At 42.1% G+C, this 20,950-nt stretch overlaps 1 protein-coding gene across 3 annotated transcripts in view; it reads left to right on the forward strand.

The window, feature by feature from the left end:
• The window catches only part of LOC119853246 (cytoplasmic dynein 2 light intermediate chain 1), a 133,202-nt gene that overhangs the window by 39,312 nt on the left and 72,940 nt on the right, over positions 1–20,950 (forward strand). For all 3 annotated transcript variants that reach the window (XM_043511879.1, XM_043511880.1, XM_038396095.2), the window contains exons 9-12: positions 2,561–2,637; positions 3,034–3,104; positions 3,597–3,694; positions 7,750–7,842. In XM_043511879.1, coding sequence (XP_043367814.1) covers positions 2,561–2,637; positions 3,034–3,104; positions 3,597–3,694; positions 7,750–7,842 — 339 coding nt within the window. The remainder of the gene's footprint in view (positions 1–2,560; positions 2,638–3,033; positions 3,105–3,596; positions 3,695–7,749; positions 7,843–20,950) is intronic.

Raw genomic sequence — 20,950 nt, forward strand, 5'->3', positions numbered from 1 at the left:
GTCCTTTTGGTCAGGTGCCAACCAGGTTATTTGAGCTTCTTAGCCCCTTACAGGTAAGGAATTCTAGGCTACCCTTGTCTGTATGGTTAAGACAGACCTTGTCAATCAAGCCTCTGCTCTCTCTCCAGCTGGAGCCATATGTGATTTTTCAGGACCATAGCTGCCTGCTCCATCCCAACCTATGAGATCTCCACCTGATGGCGTAGATGCTACATGGTTAATGCGTTTGGAGAAATCCTGTTTTAAGGATGTCTAGGAATTGCTTCTCAATAGTAGAAAATCCTCAGCTGGGGCACTTACCTGGCTAAATGGAAGCACTTCTCCATTTGGTCCAGGCAGAAAGGCATATTCCCAGAGCATGCACCTCTGAATCTCATGCTGGATTATCTCCTATACCTAAAAAATCAGAGATTGGCAATTAGCTCTATAAGAGTACATCTGGCAGGTATCATAGCCTTCCATATCTTGGTGGATAATAGATCCCTTTTCTCCCACCCCGTTGCTATCAGATTGCTGAAGGGTTTGATCAGATTGTACCTGCATGTGCAAGATCCTGTCTCTCTTTGGGATCTGAACTTGGTCCTAGTAAAGCTGATGGGACCACCATTTGAAGCCCTTGAAATTTGCTCTCTCTTCCATCTCTTTCAAGGTTGCCATTATCTCAGCCAGAAGGGTCGTGAGTTGAGATACCTAGTGTCAGAGCCTCCCTATACAGTTTTCCATAAAGATAATGTTTATCTCTTCCCTCACCCAAATTTTTTCACAAAGATACTTTCTAATTTTCATGTTAAACAGTCAATCTGTTTGCCAACATTATTCCCAAAACCTCATGTGTATAGAGATGAGGATAGACTTAATTGACTGGATGTGAAAGGGGCCTTAGCTTTCTACATGGAGCATACTAACTCCTTTAAATCTTCCATGCAGTTGTTCAGTGCAGTTTCGGGCAAGGCTAAAGGCCAGCAAGTTTTCACTGAGAAAATCTCATCCTGGATCTCTTTGTGGATTTGTATATGCTACCAGTTGGCTAATATAGCCCCACCGGCTAGAGTATTGGCTCATTCTACTAGAGCACAGACAACTTAAGCTGCTTTTTTGGTGCAAGTGCTGATCATAGACATAGTAAAGCAGCAACTTGGTCATTAGCCCACATTTTTGCTTCTGATTATGTCATTTCCCATCAGTCCAGGGATGAAGCCAATTTCAGATGCATTGTCCTACAGTCACTGTTCAAAGAGACTCCAAGCCCAGTTCCATGTTTGTCGGCTTATGAATCACCTACAGTGGAATGGACATGTGCAAGCACTCAAAGAAAAAATAGTTACCTAGATTTCTGTAACTGTTGTTCCTGGATATGTGTTGCACATGTGCATTCCATGGCCCCCCTTCCTTTCTCTCTCTATTGGAATCTATCTGGTATGAAGGAACTGCAAGGGATGGAAGTGGCTCCACCTTCTTAAACCAGCATGTAGTGGCGTAAGGTGACAGAAGGGCTCTCAAATTGTCCCGAGGGGTATCGCTGAGGGAAAAAGTTCTCCCAAATCTGTACATGAGGAAGGTGCACACCTACAGTTGAAAGAAAACATCTTGAAAAATAACAGTTACAGAGAGGTAGGTAACAGTTTCTTTTCTTCATTAGAATAGGATTTGGCCCTGGAAGATACAGGTTTGCTGTTGAAAAACAAGTCAGAAGCTGAGAGAGGATGCTGCTTGAAAAAAGCATTTTAGGAACCCTCTTCCGAATAATTTGTACTATCAATCCTTATACTGCCACTGCTGTAAAACTGCTTTTTATCATATGATTTAAGTCCCAAGAGAACATGTTTGTAGTTGTTTGTTACATTACAGCTCTGCATGTTCATGGTATTCTGGACAATTTTCACTATAGTTGAAAGGTTTAATAATTCATTAGTCTTTTTTGCAAAAGGTCTGTCTCTCTTAGTTTAAACTGTATAAATCAAAAATGTGAGCCCATACGATATTACAGAATTCCATCTTCTGTTCTTTCTTGAATGTAGGTTTTCATTTTGTCTTTCTTGACATCTGTAGTCACTGACAAATACATTAGTCCTTTAAACAGAGTGGGGCAGATTTGTATGTCAAATACCAGTGTAAATTGGGAGTAACTCTAAGGAAGCCAATTAATTTGCACTACTGTAACTGAGGCCTGGTCCACACTAGGAATTTAAGTTGTTATACTTACATCTCTCATGAGTGAAAAATCCAAACCCAAGAGACATAGCTATACCGATCTAACCCCTGGAATAGACCGTGCTAGGTTGATGGAAGTATTTTTCCATCGACCTAGTTCCCACCTCTCGAGGAGGTGGATTACCTAAATGAATAGGAGAATCCCTCTCATCGGTGTAGGTAGCATCTACATTGATGCACTACAGTGGTGAAGCTGTGCTGCTGTAGCATTTTTAGTATAGAGAAGCCTGGATGTTAGACTGTAGCCCAGTTTCTCTAGCTGTAATCCTCACTTGCACAAAACCTAATTTACATTACAAATTTCTGTGAGGAAAGAGCATAACATGCTTTATTCTTCGATTTCTTTCAGTTTACCAGCAAATCTGAGGCCCTCCTGCTGAAAGCCCGTGTTCTTATTAATCATTTGGCATTTGGCTTTGACAGAAGGTAACAACTACTCTCCCCTACTATTGACAGTTTTGCACAGAATTTATTGTTGGCTATTTGTAAATGTCTTTTCAAAGCTAGGTTTTCAGCCTAAAAGTCATCAAAATATATTTTCTCCAAAGACACCGTCTGTAGAAGATTATCTCTCTTGAAGTCTTACTCCTGGGTCTTGGCAGCTTAACACAAGGCAGATGGAACTCCCTATGTTCTTAAGGATTTTTGGTCCCTAAAGAAAGTAGTAGTGGAGAGGACCACAAGCTACCACCAACCACCCTTGATCATGTTTTTTAGGTGTATTTAGAGCCAAATATAAAGCTTAGCTTTGGCCTATATAGTGTAACTATTTGACAGGCATTTGATTACTAATATGAACTTGTTTTTTTTTAATCTGTTTAGCAAATCCATATCAGTGGATCAGAATAAACCATTGTTTATCCCAGCAGGATTGGATTCTCTAAATCAAATAGGTTGGTGAACTTCTTGTCCAACATTTTTATTGCTCAAATAGCTTATTAAAATGAGAGGAAACAAGTTTAAAACAGATAAAAAGAAATACTAATTTATATAAAATTGATTTAACCTGTGGAACTCAGTGCTACATTACATTATTGAGGCAAATAGCTTAGTAAACTTAAAAGAAAGATTAAAATTTTATATTCCTAAGAATAGCCTCTGCAGTTACACTAGTTAAGATAAAAATTATAAGGGCTTTTGGGCTTCAAAAATCTAGTTGTGAATTGATAACTGGTTTGGGTCAAGAAGAAAATACCTTATTGTAAAGTCTTACACAGTTAATTTCATAATGGGGGACTTGCACCTTCTTCAAGCTCATCTGCCACTTGTCACTGTTGAATACAGAATACTATACTAGAAGGATCATTGGCTTGACGTGTTATGGTAATTTCAGTATTGTTGGGACAACATGCTGATGTCATTCTATATCATGCTGTGATCTTTAGGACCACCACCTGCATCTGACAGTGATATTGGAAAACTACATGCACATACACCTGTGGATTTGTGGAAAAAAATATATGAGAAAACATTTCCACCTAAGGTATGTATTTTTATTTTTGCTTAACAGCTCCTTTCTTCGTTCAGAACAGATGAGTAATGACTCCCATCTGTGGAATTCAGAGGCAGTCCAGTACTCTTGTTGGAAACTGCAGGACTAAAGGTCTTCCCTTCAGCTCAGGCCATCAGAATTTCTGCTGCTGGCAGCAGAGCCAGTTTGCAGTTCGATTTCTCCTGAGCATTTTATTTATAACTTAAATTTTTATTTGCTTTTGTGTCGTAGTGACTTAATTTCAACTTCCTCATTCCCTCTTCTCAGCTGAAGAATCAGTGGAACACTGAGGCTTTAATCCTCTGGTTTATCTGAAATACCACCTCTCAAGCAGGCTTCCATCTCCTCCCATCCCCCAGAAGTAGAGAAGCCCTGCAAGCAAGTCTCAAATTCAAGACATGCTATAGGCAGCTTTTCTGGAGCCTCCCAGGTTGAACTATGCCTTGCTGTCACAAGCCCTCCCTCTGCCACTGCTTCCTGCCCCCATCGCTCCTCAGCTGCGGGGTGAGGGGTTACGGTATGGGGAGCTTCTCCCCTTTCCATCCAGCTTCCCTGCATCTGGACCTCCCATGCCCAGACACCCCTGCCAAGCCGTACCCCATATACCCAGAACCCCCCTAGTCCTCCATACCCGAAGCTCACCTATTGAACCTCAACTCCTGCATCCAGACCCCTACCCCTGCATCCAGACCACCCTGCATTGAGCTCCCTGCACTCAGACCGCCACCCTAACGAGCCCCACCCCCTTGCACCACCTTGAGCTCCCACATCCAGACCCCCCACACCATTGACTCCCAAATAGCGGCACTCAGACCCCCACCCCACCAAGCCCCAATCCTCCAGCATCCAGACCCCCACTGCTGAGCCCCCCACAACCAGACCCCTCCTCTGAGCCCCAACCACCTTCACCTGGAAGCCCCTACAGAGTCTCATTGCCCCTGCATCTGGACCCACCCCCCCAACAAGCCTTTGTGCATCCTGATCCCCCTACTGAACCTCCTGCACCCAGATTGTCCCACACAGAATCTTCTTACCACACACCTAGATGACCTCGCACTGAGCCGCTCCACACTTGGATCCTGCCTGGTTGAGCCTGTCTGCCCCACACTTGGTGAGCCTGGTGCAGAGGGGCAGGGCGTCAGGGTATTTCTGGGGCAGGCTCAGGCCTTATGCTGTGTCAGGGTCAGGTGCAGCCTCACCACTGAGTCGGTGTCTGGGGGGTAGGGGATGGGAAGGCTGCAAGGTGATCTCCCTCCTTCGTACAACCAGTGGCCTGTACTCCTCTCTGCCTTGCTGAAGCCTCTGCATTTATTAATTGACAAATAAAACTTGCAAAACTTAAAAATATTGTGCACAGGATATTTAATTTTTTTGGTGCAGAATGCCCTCAGGAGTATCTTACATCTTTGAGGTCCTGTCCCATGAAGCAGCATAATAAGAATTGTGCCTGTCTGGTTTTCAGTCCATGGACGCTTATTCTGTTAGGGAAAGAGGCTTAGAATCTGAAGGATGGGAATGGGTTTCTCTTCACCTTTCTATCGGCTGGCTCCTCATTAAAGCATATGATGCACTCTAGGAAGTCTGTACCCAAAATAGGATTCAATTCCCCAGGCAGCTTCACTATCATGGAATTACTGCGGGGAGGGAGGGGTAAGTAAGTAATCTCCAATGTTCACAATAACTCCTCATTTAGTGATTTAAAACCCAGAATGGTACTCAGTCTCTCCTGAAGTACACAAATGGTGCTGGTCATCCTGGGGAAGCAGGCAGGCTTCCATTCAGGCACCCAGTGCAATCTAGTGGGCTGTTTCCACAATCAGGCATTTGTCCCAGTATCTCTCCTCAGTTAAATAGTCTGAGATCAGGTTGAGTAGTGTGCTATGTCCTTCCTATAAACAAGTAGGCAAAAACCTTTCCTAGGACAGGAAGACAATGACTCAAAAGGAACTCATTAATAATAGTAATAAATATCTTCCCCTTCAAGCAGAATGAGGTACATGTTTTTCCATATTTACCTCCTTGTGAGGACACCTCATAAAATCTAGATGGGTACTTCTGGTTAAAATGAAGTGTTGAACTAAGACTTAGTTCCCTTAGAAAGGGGACTTCCTTCCAAAAGATCCCATAGACCATAAGAGTGAGGAAAGTACAATGAAATTTCAAAACCTTAACTAGCCATTAAGGCAAGTATTCTCCGTATTTAAGAAGGAAAACCTATCCCATGGCAAGCAAGTGGCTTGTCATCTAGGCACTTGCTTGAGTGCAAGAGGTCTTGGGTTCATATTCTGGTCAAGTCCTTGCAGTAGTATGCAAAATGTCTTTTATCTGGCCATTTTTCTTGGGTCCTGGTGTTGTTTGTGACTAGAACAGTGGCTCAGTAGCTACAAAAGCACCCATGTTCATACCCGTGAATAGCAATCAGTCATCCTAGCAGATACCCTTTGCATCCAAACTTACAGGTGTGAGGCTTTTGGGGGAAATATTAAAAAAATAGGGCCTCCCTGCTTTCTCAATTACTAACTCTCACTATCAAAGCCAGCATCACAATCTGTTAGTCACTACCCATACCAAAGGTATTCAAGAAGAGACTAGTCTTCTACTAAAAATAAGATCTATATGGAGCAGAAACTTCCAATGAAGACTGAGCACGCTTTCTTCCCAAATCAACAGAATTCTCAGCAAGGGGAAGATAAAATGAGATTTGTGTATGAGAACTTACAATTCCCACACAGGGAATCTTACTTTTGACCTACCCTCTGCACCCAGAGTCCTAAGAAATGGCTTGTAGTAGTCACAGCAAAGTTCAGATTGCAAATATATTCGTTAACGGACAACATCCCAGTCAGTGCTCTGTCCAGAGAAATAGACTAACATAATTTACCAGATGGCAGAAAAGATTCAGACATACCAAGTGTTCAAAATCAAGAACTTTTGAGACCAATGCAGAGAATCGTATTAGCCATTTCCTGGCAGCTGTAAACTATAGCCAGTTGTCGCCAGCAATTAGAATGATTGGTGCCATGCATCAGAATTATGGGCCCATGAAGATATAGAACCTTACCAGATGCAGTGCAAAATTAGGTGTCATTCCCAGATCATGTCCAGATGTCCCATTAGGGACAGGTAAGTGCAACTTACAGAAAGTGTAACTTGCAGAAAGCTAACCCAATCACTCTATACCCTTGCATAGTCACTACAGAAGCAAACTTCACAAGGTGGGGAGCAAATCTGGAAGACAAGATGACACAGGGGTCATGGTCCCTCCCTCAGGAAAAAGAAAACATCCAGTTCTGTTAAGTGCACACTTTGTGCTGTACAGTTTTCCTAAATCTCACAGTACTCATATTTTTAGTTCACTTTAACAGGTCTGTCAGTGGTGTGTCTGAACATCTATATAGGAATAGCCATACGAGATCAATACCAGTGATCTGTCAAGTCCAGAATTCTGTCTCTGATTGTGGCCACTACCAGCTCTTTCCAAGAAAGGTGCAAAAAACCCTGTAATGAACATTTATGGAATAATTTGTCCACGGTGGACATTTCCTCATTTGTCCTAATAATTAGAGGTTGGCTTGTGCTCTGAAGCATGAATGCTTATATCCATTCCAAAACCAGGAAGTAAGCAGTAAGCAGAGTTAATCTGAGGTGATAGAAAGAATGTCACAGGCAGAGAAGAATTTGCTATCTTTCACGACTGTTTGAATACAGGATCCAGAAAAGAGAGCTGAGGTTGTCTTCCATGGGCCCAGATAGTATGTTTGTTTTGGTTTTTTTTACTTGATAGACCACTAAGGAACCTCCATTGCACCTGCAGAAAAGACCAAACTGTTGGGGATGAATCTTGTGCCCTAAATACGAAGTTTGCTGCTTCGCAAATGAATATATTGCATTGAATTATCTGGATGATGGATGATAAATGCTTATTTTCTTGCATGCATTTGAAAGACCTGTATTATGTTCCTCAGACTCTTTACTAAGTATTCTGTTAAAGCACTGAAAGTTAAACTTATGATTTGGTGTTTTTTATCCCTTTTTTCAAATTTCAGAGTACTAGTGATTTAAAAGATGTCAGTGACCCTGCCCAGGATCCACAATATGCTGAGTATGAAGTTGATGCAATGAGAGCTCAGAAGAATCAGGTATATTATTGTGGTGCTGCTCATGTTACTACAGTCAGCTGCCCCTAATACTCATCAGCATTTCTAAGGCAGTTAGTATATATACTCATAGAATCTACATTTGTTTTTTGAGAACCAATTGAAACCATCTCACCCTAGTTGGTTGATCTCTCTCCTCTCTTCTCACTCTTGGAATCTGATCGTGACCAGCACTTAGACATTGTCTAAAGGTCCTGCGTCTTATTGTTGGTTCAGACATGAACAGTTCATTCGCTACCTTCCGAGACCCCTCTTCAGGTTTGCTTTTAACAGTATTGTTATTAAAAAAAAAAAAAAACCCTTTTCTTTCAGCATCAGAGGCAGTAGAGTCTGTTCCCCTAGATCTGGGCTTCAATTCTACCACGTTTTGGAGAAATGGGGAAATTGGTTGCAAACATTTGGGTTCTGATCCTCTTTTGCTGGGAAGGGTGTAATAAGGCAGGAAAATAAATTGTGCAAACGTAAATCAAGAATGAGATGTTCAGTCTCATTTATGTTGGTTTGCCTTGCAATAATTCTCAGGAGGGGATAGGAATCCTGTCCTACACCTATCTGCTTTCACTTCATGCTCTTTAGTACTAGATCAGGGGCTAATAAAGTTCTCTCCATCCACAGTCTGATTAAAGACGAGCTTTGCTCATCCATCTGATTGTGCATGTTTAACCAAGCTGACAGTACTCTGATTTTAAAAGGAGGGGTCTGCTGACATTGAAAAACTGGGCATTTTCTATGAGGGACCCTTGATTGCGGAAATGGTTCCTCATTTGGTCCACCCAAGCCCAGTGAGGCGTTAGTTATAGAACACGGGCAAAAGAACCCAGGAGATGGTGTCGGGGTGTGAGAGTTCTACATTTTTTTATTTTAAGTTGGTGTTTGTGAAGGGTTCTGGATTGATGGTCTTGGTGACTGAAGTTCTTAATTAACAGGAAACGGAATTGGCAATATAAGTTTCTCCACTCTATCATGACATTTTGCATAAGCCCTGAATTACAGGAACCACCTGTAGGTGTGAAAGGATAGGTTAGTCGGTTTTACATTTATTCCTTAGCATCTCTGCTCTATATCCCAACAAGTTTGCCATTTGGATTTGATGATGTAGAAACCTGTCCACTGGAAATTGGCCTGAGACTACCAAGCTCTCTTCCTGTAGGTAGAGCCTCATTGGAATTTCTTTTATTTTTTATATCTTTTCATTTTATGTTGGGGGAGTTTTGTTTTATTACTCCTGTGGTGATAAAACATAATTCCGGAAAAGATTGTGTTTGGAAGGGGACCCTGGAGAGTGAGCCCACCCTGCACTCATCCCACAGCAATGGCACCTGTCCCACAAAACTGGCCCCAGCTCCCCTTTGTGGACGCTGTGACTTGCACCTGCCTATCTTAGTAGTGCTCTGACCACATGTGCCAGGTCACAACGCTTAGGGAGCCAGGCCCAGTCTTGCAAGGCAGGAGCTGTAGGGTGAGTTTTTAATTCTTTTTCATTTTATATTGTGTTATTTGACATTTGCGAAAAATGTGGGACTCTGCCTATAGGACACCAAACAGCCATCGGTGGTAACAAATTTTGGTTAACATGGGCTGGCTTTGTAGTCCAGTCCCACTCATTATTTAGGATCTCTTAAACTTAGAAAGCTCAGGCCTTGTATAATATTTTCTTCTTGGGGATTGGAGCATGTCACTTGTCATTGTCATTTTTTTATTTAGTACAGTTTCACATTTTGATAGTGAAAATAATGTGTTTCATGCAGTTCTGTGTATAACTTTACAAGGACACTTTATTGTTTAGATGGGTGAAGACTGCTTCACTCAGCTTTGGTAGCTTCTTTTCACAAAACTAGACTAGGTTACTTGGTTTAAAGTAGGTTACTTTGGTTTAAACAAAGTTTTATAACAGTCATCTAAGATGGTAGATGTGGAAGACCTTTGAAAGGCTATGACTATAAAAGTCTAGACATCATAGTTTTTCCAGCAACCCCTCCTAAAATGAAAGGCACGTTTACAGAAATGCACTGCAACTAATCTAAAGTAATCCCACATTTATTGTAGCTAATTTAATCTTTTTGCATGCCAGTAAAGATGAGCCTAATGATTATATTAATACTGCTATCATAGTTATATAGTGTTTACGTATTACCTAGGAATAACCTGTAAGTAAATATGCACACTGCAGACTACCTCAGGTATGCTAGGTTACTTAAGGCAATTAACCTGCAGTTACCTATCCAAGAATGTGCATATAAAATCAGACTGTATGATATCAAAAATAAATGAGTTTAAAGAATTCCTTATGGACTATGAACTTGCATATTATCTGTATTTAATTGGTAACCCAATACAGTTTTTGTATGTCTGTTATGTTAACAGTTGTCTTAGAGATCATTGCATATTAAAGCAATTTTTAATCTATATGCTAATATGGAATTTATAGGGTAATTTCGTACTAAATATCTTTAGCTTACAATTGTATTAAACTTGTTATTATAGATAGTATTTTTTATCTAGTAAAACAAGATACTGGTAGGTGTTGATTAAATCATACTGAAAATTATTTTTCTGGTTTTAAGCGAAAAAAGACTGGTTTTCAAAAGACTTCCATCTGTTTTTAAGGGCATTGGAAGTCAACACAGCTTCTTTTAGTGGTACTGTTACAAGAAAAATCTAGGCATTAAATGAGAAGTTTCATTCAAAAGAAAATTACTTTTAGTTAGCTGCAGCTGTTTCCTAAAATTTTCTATCTTTATGTTCAGTTATTATAAGATTATTGCTACATTTACACTGTTTTTATGAAAATAACCTTTTATGATGTTTGAATTTCATTTGATAAATGCAGTAAGATAGCAGTATACATCTAAAAGAAAACAGTGCTCTGGCTACATTCAATTTTTAAATGTCTGAAGATTTCCCATAACTATGTGAAAATGGGTACTGAAACCATTCCTATCTTAACAGCAAAATATTACATGCTGTAGAAGTAATTTTCTTTCTTTCTTAGATTCTGATATTCAATAAATTGTTACGATATATCTTTTTAAATACAGAGAGAAACATTTATACAAAAATGTATTCTGTAAAACAATGCTTTGTGTTTCTCAGAGTCATTCAGATACTGTAGAATACATTTGTTTTTCAATTTAAATATACACTTTCATTTAAACACATTTATTTCAAATTATTTCATGTGCAATTTTGGACTCAGGGTGATAGTCTGTTTGTTTAATTTTCCTTTAAAGCATTGTACTAAGCCATTACAACAAAATTTAGCCGGGACCATGTCTGCCCTTGAGTTGGTACAGCACCTAGCATAATGAAACCCCATTCCTGGTCAGGGCTTCTTGGTACTATTGGAATATAAATTATAGGTGACATGTAGCAAAGCCTGTATTGCAATTGCTCAACACTTCCAATTATAAGATGTTGTTTTCAGGTCTTTACAACTTTGCCAAATTTTAGCCATTCTGGCTGAAATTTGCTGTGCTGTGTGCCTGCCTCAGGCTGAGGGGTTTTTTTGGGAAAGTTTCAGCAAAAATGGTTCATTTCCTGCAATAATATTAGGGGGAATGCATTGTTTTTTGAGGAGCGTCTCTGTGGGTGCTCTGCTTTAAGTGAATCAGTGCCCCGTGCTTGTAATCACAGATTTTTAGTAGCAGTGCCTGCTTGTGTCGCATATGTGCTGTCCCGGTCTCATGCCACCTCTGGTTGTTGCATAGCGCTGTGCAACCAACCCCCGCCCCTCAGTTCCTTCTCTACCGCCCTTGGCTTGAGACAGAGCAGTTAGCATTGCCTCTGTACTGATCTTTTCTCTACTTTTTACTTTAGAATACTAGTTAGTTAATCAATAGTTAGTCAGTAGTCTACTTCCTCTTTCTCATTTATTTTTCTTTAAAAACCCCCACTTTTTTCTTATCTTAGGAATTTAAGTTTCAGTTATTAGGATACCCCTTAGTGCAGTATAGTTATCCTTCCTCACAGGAAAAACTCTACTCTGAGGGGCATGCCCAACTGCCCAAGTTTTAAACATTGCCTCACTTGCTGCTCCTCAGTCCTGGTGTCTGACAGGCACTCACAATGTGTCCGCTGCCTAGGCGAGACACACACATCTCAAAAGTTCTCCCACTGCCATAATTTGAAAGCCCATGTCAGGAAACAAGAGACATACAGCTAAAATTTCTCACGATGGAGAAGTCTTTATGCCCTGGATCCGATCCGGGATCATGGACTCCTCCTGGACAATGGTCTCCCATGGCAGCATCTGACAGAGGTTCCCCTCCAGTCTCTCGGGGGAGGAGCACTCTGCCAAAAAGGTAACAAAGAAGCGGGCTCCAACCTCCCTTTCTCAGAAATTCACCAAAAAGTGACGTTCTCCAACTTGCCAGATCCCAGTGATACTAACCGCATCAAGACCATCCACCTCTGAGGTAGCAGGACCATCAGGTACCATGGGGACTGTGTAAGCCAAAGACCCTAAGCAGGGTGGCTCAGAAAAAGGCATTAAAGGGAGTCCTATAATCCCTGGCTCAGTACTGCCAGAACTGCTCTAACATGCAACATGGAGCAGCTCAGCAGAGCTACAGGCTATGGCATCATCTTCTACCTCGACAGTGCACAGCGTATGATCCTCAGCACCAACAACTGCGGCAAAGGCATCGGTGCCGCTGACAACACCCTCCTCGATACTGATGCTCTCGGTACTGCAGCAATTTCTCCACCACAAAAGATCTTCTGGGGTCTCCTTGACACCGGAATCTCCACACCTCGGTGATGACCTCGTTACAGCATGTTTGGTACTGAGCCAACTCACCACACCATCCAGATCAGCTCCTCCTTTATCCAGTGATGAGGACGATAAAGATGAAGGGGAAATGTGCTCCTCCCATCACTCTTTGCCTATCCACGCAGCTACCAGACCAGGTGCCCCAGATCACCATGAATACCACCCAGCACCTGAAACTCAAGGCTCGTACAGACACTCATCGTTGCTGCCACCCATGCCATTTCCACCACAGTGGCCTTAGTGGGACCCATGTGCAGTGTACCACCACCACTACCCTAAGCCTCTCAGTCCACACAGGGTGAGGTTGAGGCATTCTTCTTCACCCTCTGTACCTGGACCCTTTGAATCTATGGAAGAGGCAATTGAGGAATTAGAGGAGACTTTGGATCACGAAGTCACACCAGCTTCCAACTTTTCATTCTCTTCCCCAGATGAAGCTCTCATGCCCCCATCTCCAACCATACAGGATGACTGTAAACAGTTCTGGGAACTGTTTAAGAGGATTGCGGATTCCCTGGAGATACTGCTGGAAGAAGTGGTGGAGTCCCAACATATATTGCTGGACATCCTCCAGATTTCAACCTCCTCCAAGATTGCCTTCCCAATAAATGAGGCTCTCATGGACTCAGCCAAGACCCCTCTGGCAAACCCCAGCAACAATTCCACCCACCTGCAAAAGAGCAGAAAAATATTATGTCCCTTCCAAGAGGATGGAAATTCCTATTTTCACACCCCACACCAAACCCTCAGGTGGTTGAGGCCACGAACGAGTGGGGCAGGCAACACCATTCCAAATCCACCCCAATTGACAGGGACTGGAAGAGGTTGGATCTTTTTGAGTGCAAAGTCTACTCTTCAGTGATCATTAGGGTGACCAGACAGCAAATGTGAAAAATCGAGGGGGGGTAATAGGAGCCTATAAAAGAAAAAGACCCAAAAATCAGGACTGTCCCTATAAAATCGGGACATCTGGTCACCCTAGTGACCCTACAGTTTAGGATTGCAAACTATGAAGCACTAATGGCCAGTTACAACCACTCAAATTACCCAAAGCTGTCTGACTTTATTGAACATATACCTGAGGACAATTCCCAGCTCACATAGCTTTACAAACGGGTCCTACTGAAAGGCGAACTGTCAGGTTGGAGGGAGGTTACCAGTGGAGTTCCTCAGGGATCGGTTTTGGGACCAATCTTATTTAATCTTTTTATTACTGACCTTGGCACAAAAAGTGGGAGTGTGCTAATAAAGTTTGCAGATGATACAAAGCTGGGAGGTATTACCAATTCGGAGAAGGATCGGGATATTATACAGGAGGATCTGGATGACCTTGTAAACTGGAGTAATAGTAATAGGATGAAATTTAATAGTGAGAAGTGTAAGGTTATGCATTTAGGGATTAATAACAAGAATTTTAGTTATAAGTTGGGGACGCATCAATTAGAAGTAACGGAAGAGGAGAAGGACCTTGGAGTATTGGTTGATCATAGGATGACTATGAGCTGCCAATGTGATGTGGCTGTGAAAAAAGCTAATGCGGTTTTGGGATGCATCAGGAGAGGCATTTCCAGTAGGGATAAGGAGGTTTTAGTACCGTTATACAAGGCACTGGTGAGACCTCACCTAGAATACTGTGTGCAGTTCTGGTCTCCCATGTTTAAAAAGGATGAATTCAAACTGGAGCAGGTACAGAGAAGGGCTACTAGGATGATCCGAGGAATGGAAAACTTGTCTTATGAAAGGAGACTTAAGGAGCTTGGCTTGTTTAGCCTAACTAAAAGAAGGTTGAGGGGAGATATGATTGCTCTCTATAAATATATCAGAGGGATAAATATAGAAAAGGGAGAGGAATTATTTAAGCTCAGCACCAATGTGGACACAAGAACAAATGGGTATAAACTGGCCACCAGGAAGTTTAGACTTGAAATCAGACGAAGGTTTTTAACCATCAGAGGAGTGAAGTTTTGGAATAACCTTCCAAGGGAAGCAGTGGGGGCAAAAGATCTATCTGGCTTTAAGATTCTACTCGATAAGTTTATGGAGGAGATGGTATGATGGGATAATGGGATTTTGGTAAGTAATTGATCTTTAAATATTCAGGGTAAATAGGCCAAATCCCCTGAGATGGGATATTAGATGGATGGGATCTGAGTTACTATAGAAAATTCTTTCCTGGGTATCTGGCTGGTGAATCTTGCCCATATGCTCAGGTTTAGCTGATTGCCATATTTGGGGTCGGGAAGGAATTTTCCTCCAGGGCAGATTGGAGAGGCCCTGGAGGTTTTTTGCCTTCTTCTGTAGCATGGGGCATGGTTGACTTGAGGGAGGCTTCTCTGCTCCTTGAAGTCTTTGAACCATGATTTAAGGACTTCAATAGCTCAGACATGGGTGAGGTTTTTCATAGGAGTGGGTGGGTGAGATTCTGTGGCCTGCGCTGTGCAGGAGGTCGGACTAGATGATCAGAATGGTCCCTTCTGACCTTAGTATCTATGAATCTATGAATCTTCACTGGACTCTGCACTTTCCATCTCCACAGCCATAGTGATGCAATGAGCTTCCTGGCTCTGCCTCTCTGATTTTCCCAAGGAGGTACAATCTATTCTTGAGGATCTTCCGTTTGAAGGCCCCAAAACAAATGAGTCCCTTCACATGTTTAAAGACTCCAGAGCAACTCTGAGATCCTTGGGCATATACACACCTATACAGAATTAAAAACAGAGGAAGTATTACTCAGTGGAAAGGTCTAGATCTGCACCTTATACACAATCCCAGAGACAATGTAACCCGCAGAGGCAGAGACCTGCAAGATGGCGACCACTCCCTTCCCAGCTTTCGACATCCCAACATCCTCCCTCCAAACAATTTTGAGGGTTTTATTGAGGGCCCAAGATACCTCCCACATTTTCAAGTGCTAGAACCATCCACAACCACCCATCCATTTGAAGATCGTCTGACCCCACTCCACCCAGCTTGGCAGACCATCATGTCAGACAAATAGATGATCAAGACTAGCTGTTCCATCCAATTTCATGAGGACCCAGTGATTCAGAACAGACACTTCCCTGCTAGATTGGGGGGCACACCTGCACAACCATCACTAGGAATGGACTGGTTCTCTGTCCTCAACCTCCAGGACGCATATTTCCACATAACGATACATCCCTCGTGCAGATGGTTTCTGGCAAAAGATCATTTACAGGCCAAAGTACTCCCTTTTGGACTGTCCACTGCTCCATCAATGTTCTCAAGAGTACTTGTGCGGTTTGCTGTTCACCTCCACAGACAAGGGGTCATAATAGTCCCCTATTTCGATGATTGCTTACTCAAAGCATCAACCTGAGAAGAAGCACTAAAAGCTATCCAAAAGACTGTAGCTCTCTTCATGCATCTAGGTCTTCAAATAAACAAACAAAAATAAACACACCTGTGCAGAGACTGGAGTTCATCAGGGCCTATTTCAATTCTCTGGAAGCTAGCCTCACTGCCCCAGTGGAGGTTTACTACTCTAGTCAATCTAATCAGAACAATGCAAGCCGGCCCCCTGACATTGGCCAGGATCTGCCTCCAACTGTTAGGCCACATGTCATCAACAACATTTGTCATCAAATATGCCAGACTGCACATGTGATACTTGCAAGGCTGGCTCAAGACAGTATATATTCCTCACAGACACAGCATAAACAAACATCTTATGATGCCAACCAAAGTTTTTTTTAAAACTCTATACATTGGGGGGCTCAACTAAACAGCGTTTGTGCAGGAGTCTCCTTCTCAGAAGAACACAGAATACACAGAACATTCCATCAGTGATACTCCGAATGGACGCTTCCCTGCTAGACTGGGGGAGGGAGTGCACATCTGCACAACCACATGATCCGAAGCCACTGGTCCCCATTCGAATCCACACTACACATAAACCTGCTAGAGCTGTGGACAGTCCACAATGCATGCTCACACTTCCTAGCCATGATCAGGGACAAGGCCATAAAGGTTGTGACAGACAATGTCGCTTGTATGTTTTATATAAACTGACAAGAGGGGGACAGTCACACTCCCTATGCACAGAAGCCATGCTACTATGGACTTGGTGCATCAACCACAACATTGACATCTCAGCCTCCTACCTATCATGATGCCAAAACACTACTTCAGATGCACTGAACGGAAAATTCTCCTAGGACCATAAATGGGAAAGGAAAACCAGGATACACAGAGCATATTCAAACTCTGGGGGTTCTCAACTATAGACCTCTTTGCAACAACCCAAAATGCCAAGTACCCACACTTGTGATCGAGAGCGGGATTGGCATCCCACTCTCTAGGAGATGCTTTCCTTCTCAAATGGGATGCACCTCTACTGTATGCCTTTCCTCCTCTCCTCTCCAGGGTCATACACAAGATCAGGCCCAACAACTCCAAAGTCCTCTAGATAGCCCCATGTGGCCCAGACAAACGGTTCCTTACCTCTTGAAGTTGGCTATGTTCCCACCATGCACTCTTCCCCTTCTACCACATCTCCTGTCTCAGGATGTGGACCAGGTCCACCACCCGAAACTGGCAAAACTTCAGCTGAACGCATGGCTGCTCCATGACTCTGAGACAGTGAAATGACAATTCAGAGGAGGTAAGGGACATTCTTTTAAACAGCAGGAGACCTACTACTCAACATACCTACATGCACAAATGTAAGAGATTCAATACATGGTGCTAAAAAAGACAAATTATGGTGAATTTCCTCTCATTTTTCAATGGTACTGCACTGTATATATTGGAACTTAAGAAATCAGGTCTCTCCAAGAGCTCGAACAGAATACACCTTACAGCAATCACGGCTTTTCACCACAAAGTGGATGAGTTCTCAGTCTTTGCCTCCTGACCACTAAATGCTTTCTGAAAGGTCTTTGTAATCTTTATACCGAAATACGAGCCCCTACTCCATCATGGGACCTCAATCTGATGCTGCGATGCCTTATAGGGTCCCCTTTTGAACCATTAGTGTTGCGGTCACTTCTCCAATTTTTGATGAAGGCGTCACTATAGTGATGGGGGGGGTCAATGAGTAGGAGAATGGGAGGTCCTCATAGCACACCTGTTCTGGGCCATGGTGCTCGAAGCACCACAGGCCTGGCAGGAGTACTCTGAGAAAAACGAGGCTTATACACAGCTGTGAGTTATTGGCTTTATTGAAGGTTAGTGACCCCCCCACAATGGGGACTCCAAGCCTTGCAGTCACGGAGGTGGGGAATCCAGCACACCAGAGCTTTGCCTGGGATGGAGTCCAACAGAGGGGCAGACAGTCAGCATTAATAAGCATTACACAAAAACAGCTCATGAATATAAAATTTGGTGCTTCTTAAAGGGGGGCTTTCTACTACCTGGCGAAGGGCCATGCAAAGCAGCTGTGTCCTTCAAGAACTATCTATATCCTGCAATAACATAGCAGCTGTGTCCTTCAAGAACTATCTCCTACAATAACAAAGCAGCTATCTATGTCCCACAGTAACCTCTAGGCTCGAGAAAGCGAAAGTTCCCTGGCTAGGCTGTAACAAAATCTTCTGCAGTCCCTTACAACACTCCTCATACACAACATTTTTCAAAAACAAATACCACATCCCAAATTCTTACCTAATGTTTTCTCATACCATCTGAATCAGCCCATTCATCTCCCATTGTTCTTCCCACAACATCAGGGGAATAAATGAGAAACAACACTCCACAACCTGGACTTCCAATGAGCATTAGCATTTTACATTGGGAGGACAAAGACTTTCAGAAAATCATCAAAGTTATGTCTTTCCATCACAAAATGATCTAAGGGAGATGCTATGTCTAAGCAGAGGCTGTCTAAATGGATCTCTTGCTCTGTTGACTTTTGTTATCATCATCAACAGCTACAACCGCCACTGTGTACCCGCACACACTCCACCCAAGTACTCTCTTCCTCAATAGCCTTCCTCAATAATGTGCCCATTATGGACATCTGCAAAGCAGCAATCTGGGAATGAGTCCATACATTCTGACAGCATTATGCCATAGAGCAGCACTTGTGATCAGATGCTCTATTCAGACTTACAGTTTTATCATCCACCACAACTGCAACTCCTGAAGCCCCTCCCTTCTACCTGTGCTGTTTTCAAACAATTGGATTTGGAAAGGGATCTTGGAGATCAGCTAATCTGGCCAAATGATGGGGTTGCCTGCTATACCGAGTTTCAAGTTACCTCAGATAGAGGCCTGGGTATGTAAAAAGGGGTGATTTTTAAGTTTAGGGGACATAGTATTTCAAGTATTTCTGGCTGCCATGATTGGCAGTTGATCTTTAGGGAATCAGTAGTAGTCCAAGTGCAGCACACGAGGAAAGGGTAAAAGAGGAACCAATTCTGCTTCCTGCTGGAGCCAATCCGGAGCTCTGCGGCACAAGGGAATGAGCCACTGTGTTGCTTGGATAAGAATTATTGCCTAATGATAAAGTTTATAGTTGGGAAATCAGAAACCATCTGCTTTGATAGCAAGCTGCAATCTTTGTAAGGAGATTCTGGGCTTGTTAGCAGCACCCCACAGGAAAGGTTGATTTAGGTAAAATAAAAGGTAGAAATACCGAAAGGAAGGGAATTTGGAATAAAAAGGATCCTGGGAAGAGTATTCATTTTAATTATGTTTATTTCTCCCTGAAAGTAGAGTCGTAGTTTCTGCCATCTATTTAAATGGTTTGCTAACGGCATGATTAACGGGGCTAGGCTGATCTTGGCTATGTTTTTTAATGTCCTTAGGAGACGTGATACCAAGATTTCTGAGATTTGTCTGTTGTCATCTAATTATCACTATAGAACAGCCACTTACAACTAAGTCCAGTGAGATCTTCATTGCTTCCAACTTATCCCAATTAATCTTGCAGCCAGAGAATTTACCAAAGTTATCTATTGTTTGTAGAATATTTGGGATAGATTGATCCGGATTTTTAATAATATGTCATTTGCATATAGAAGGATTTTTGTTTCCTGAGTCCTTGATTTGATTCCTGGAATGACTTGGGGTGCCCTAATTAATATTGCAAGTGGTTCTAATGCTAGGTTGAATAAGAGAGGGGAGAGGAAGCATCCTTGTCTAGTTCATCGAAACAGATCAAAGATGGCTTGAGTACTGTACTGTTTCTTAGGATACAAGAGTTGGGACTGGGATGTAACAGCTTTACCCATGAAGTAAATGATTTCCCCAGACCAAATTTATCCAGGATGAAAAACAGATATTGCTAGTTCATTCTATTAAAGGCTTTCTCTTCACCGAGTGGAATGATTGCATGGAAATTTCTAAAATGCTTATGAAATGCCATAATGCTAATTAGCTGATGTGTGTTGTCTGAACTCTGGATTTTTTAAGAAGTCCCACCTGACGGGGTGAATCATATAACTTATTACTCTTTCAAGCCTCTTAGCAAGCATTTTATATCAGTATAGATTAAAGAAATGGATCTAGCTATTACACTTTTGTTCCTCCTTACATAGTTTAAGCAGTACAGTAATTAGGGCTTCCCTCATCGTAGGAGGTAAGGTACCTTTCTTTTAAAAGATATTCATAAATGTATAATTGCATAGGAGTCAGAGTTTCCTTGCAACTTTGGTAGAATTTTAGGGGTATGCCATCAGGGCCAGGGGTCTTGCTCGGACTCATTTTCCCCATAGCCTTGATTAGTTCCTTTGATTGCAAGGGAAAGGCCATCCTGGGCTGTTGCTTTTCTGAGATTTTTGAGATTTAACAAAAGTACTCAGTTCTTCTGGGGCAGGTGGTGAATTATAATTGTATAGAGCCTTGTAGAATTTCAAAAATTGATCATTGATCTCTTTTTGATTAGTAATAACCTGCCCTTGTTCTGATTTAAGTGAGGCTATTTGGGACCTTTGACCTCTCACTTTTGATCTGTATGTGAGAATTTTCTCCACTCTCTCCCCTGACTTGTGTGTTTGTGTTTAAGCCTAAAAAGAGCAAATTCAGCTTGTGCAGAAATAAGTCCATTTATTTCATACCAACAATAATTAATTTTTATAGATTTGTTTTTATTTGGAGGGGTAGCTTGTACATTCTAAATCCATAGCTTTAAGTTGTTCAGTTAATTCCAGGAACTGTCTATCACTCTTTCTACCTTCTGGGAAGAAAATGGTTTTGCCCCCTAATAAAGGCTTTTATGTATCCTAAGGGGTGGATCGGGATATCTCTAGTGTGTCATTTGTTTAGGGGGAAAAAACAAATGTCTTCTGTGACTTAGTTCTGAAAATGTTTATCTTTCAAATGAGTGGAGTTCAATCTCCATCTTTTACAAGTCCA

The sequence above is a fragment of the Dermochelys coriacea genome, chromosome 3 (genome assembly GCF_009764565.3).
Source record: "Dermochelys coriacea isolate rDerCor1 chromosome 3, rDerCor1.pri.v4, whole genome shotgun sequence".
NCBI lineage: Eukaryota > Metazoa > Chordata > Testudines > Dermochelyidae > Dermochelys > Dermochelys coriacea.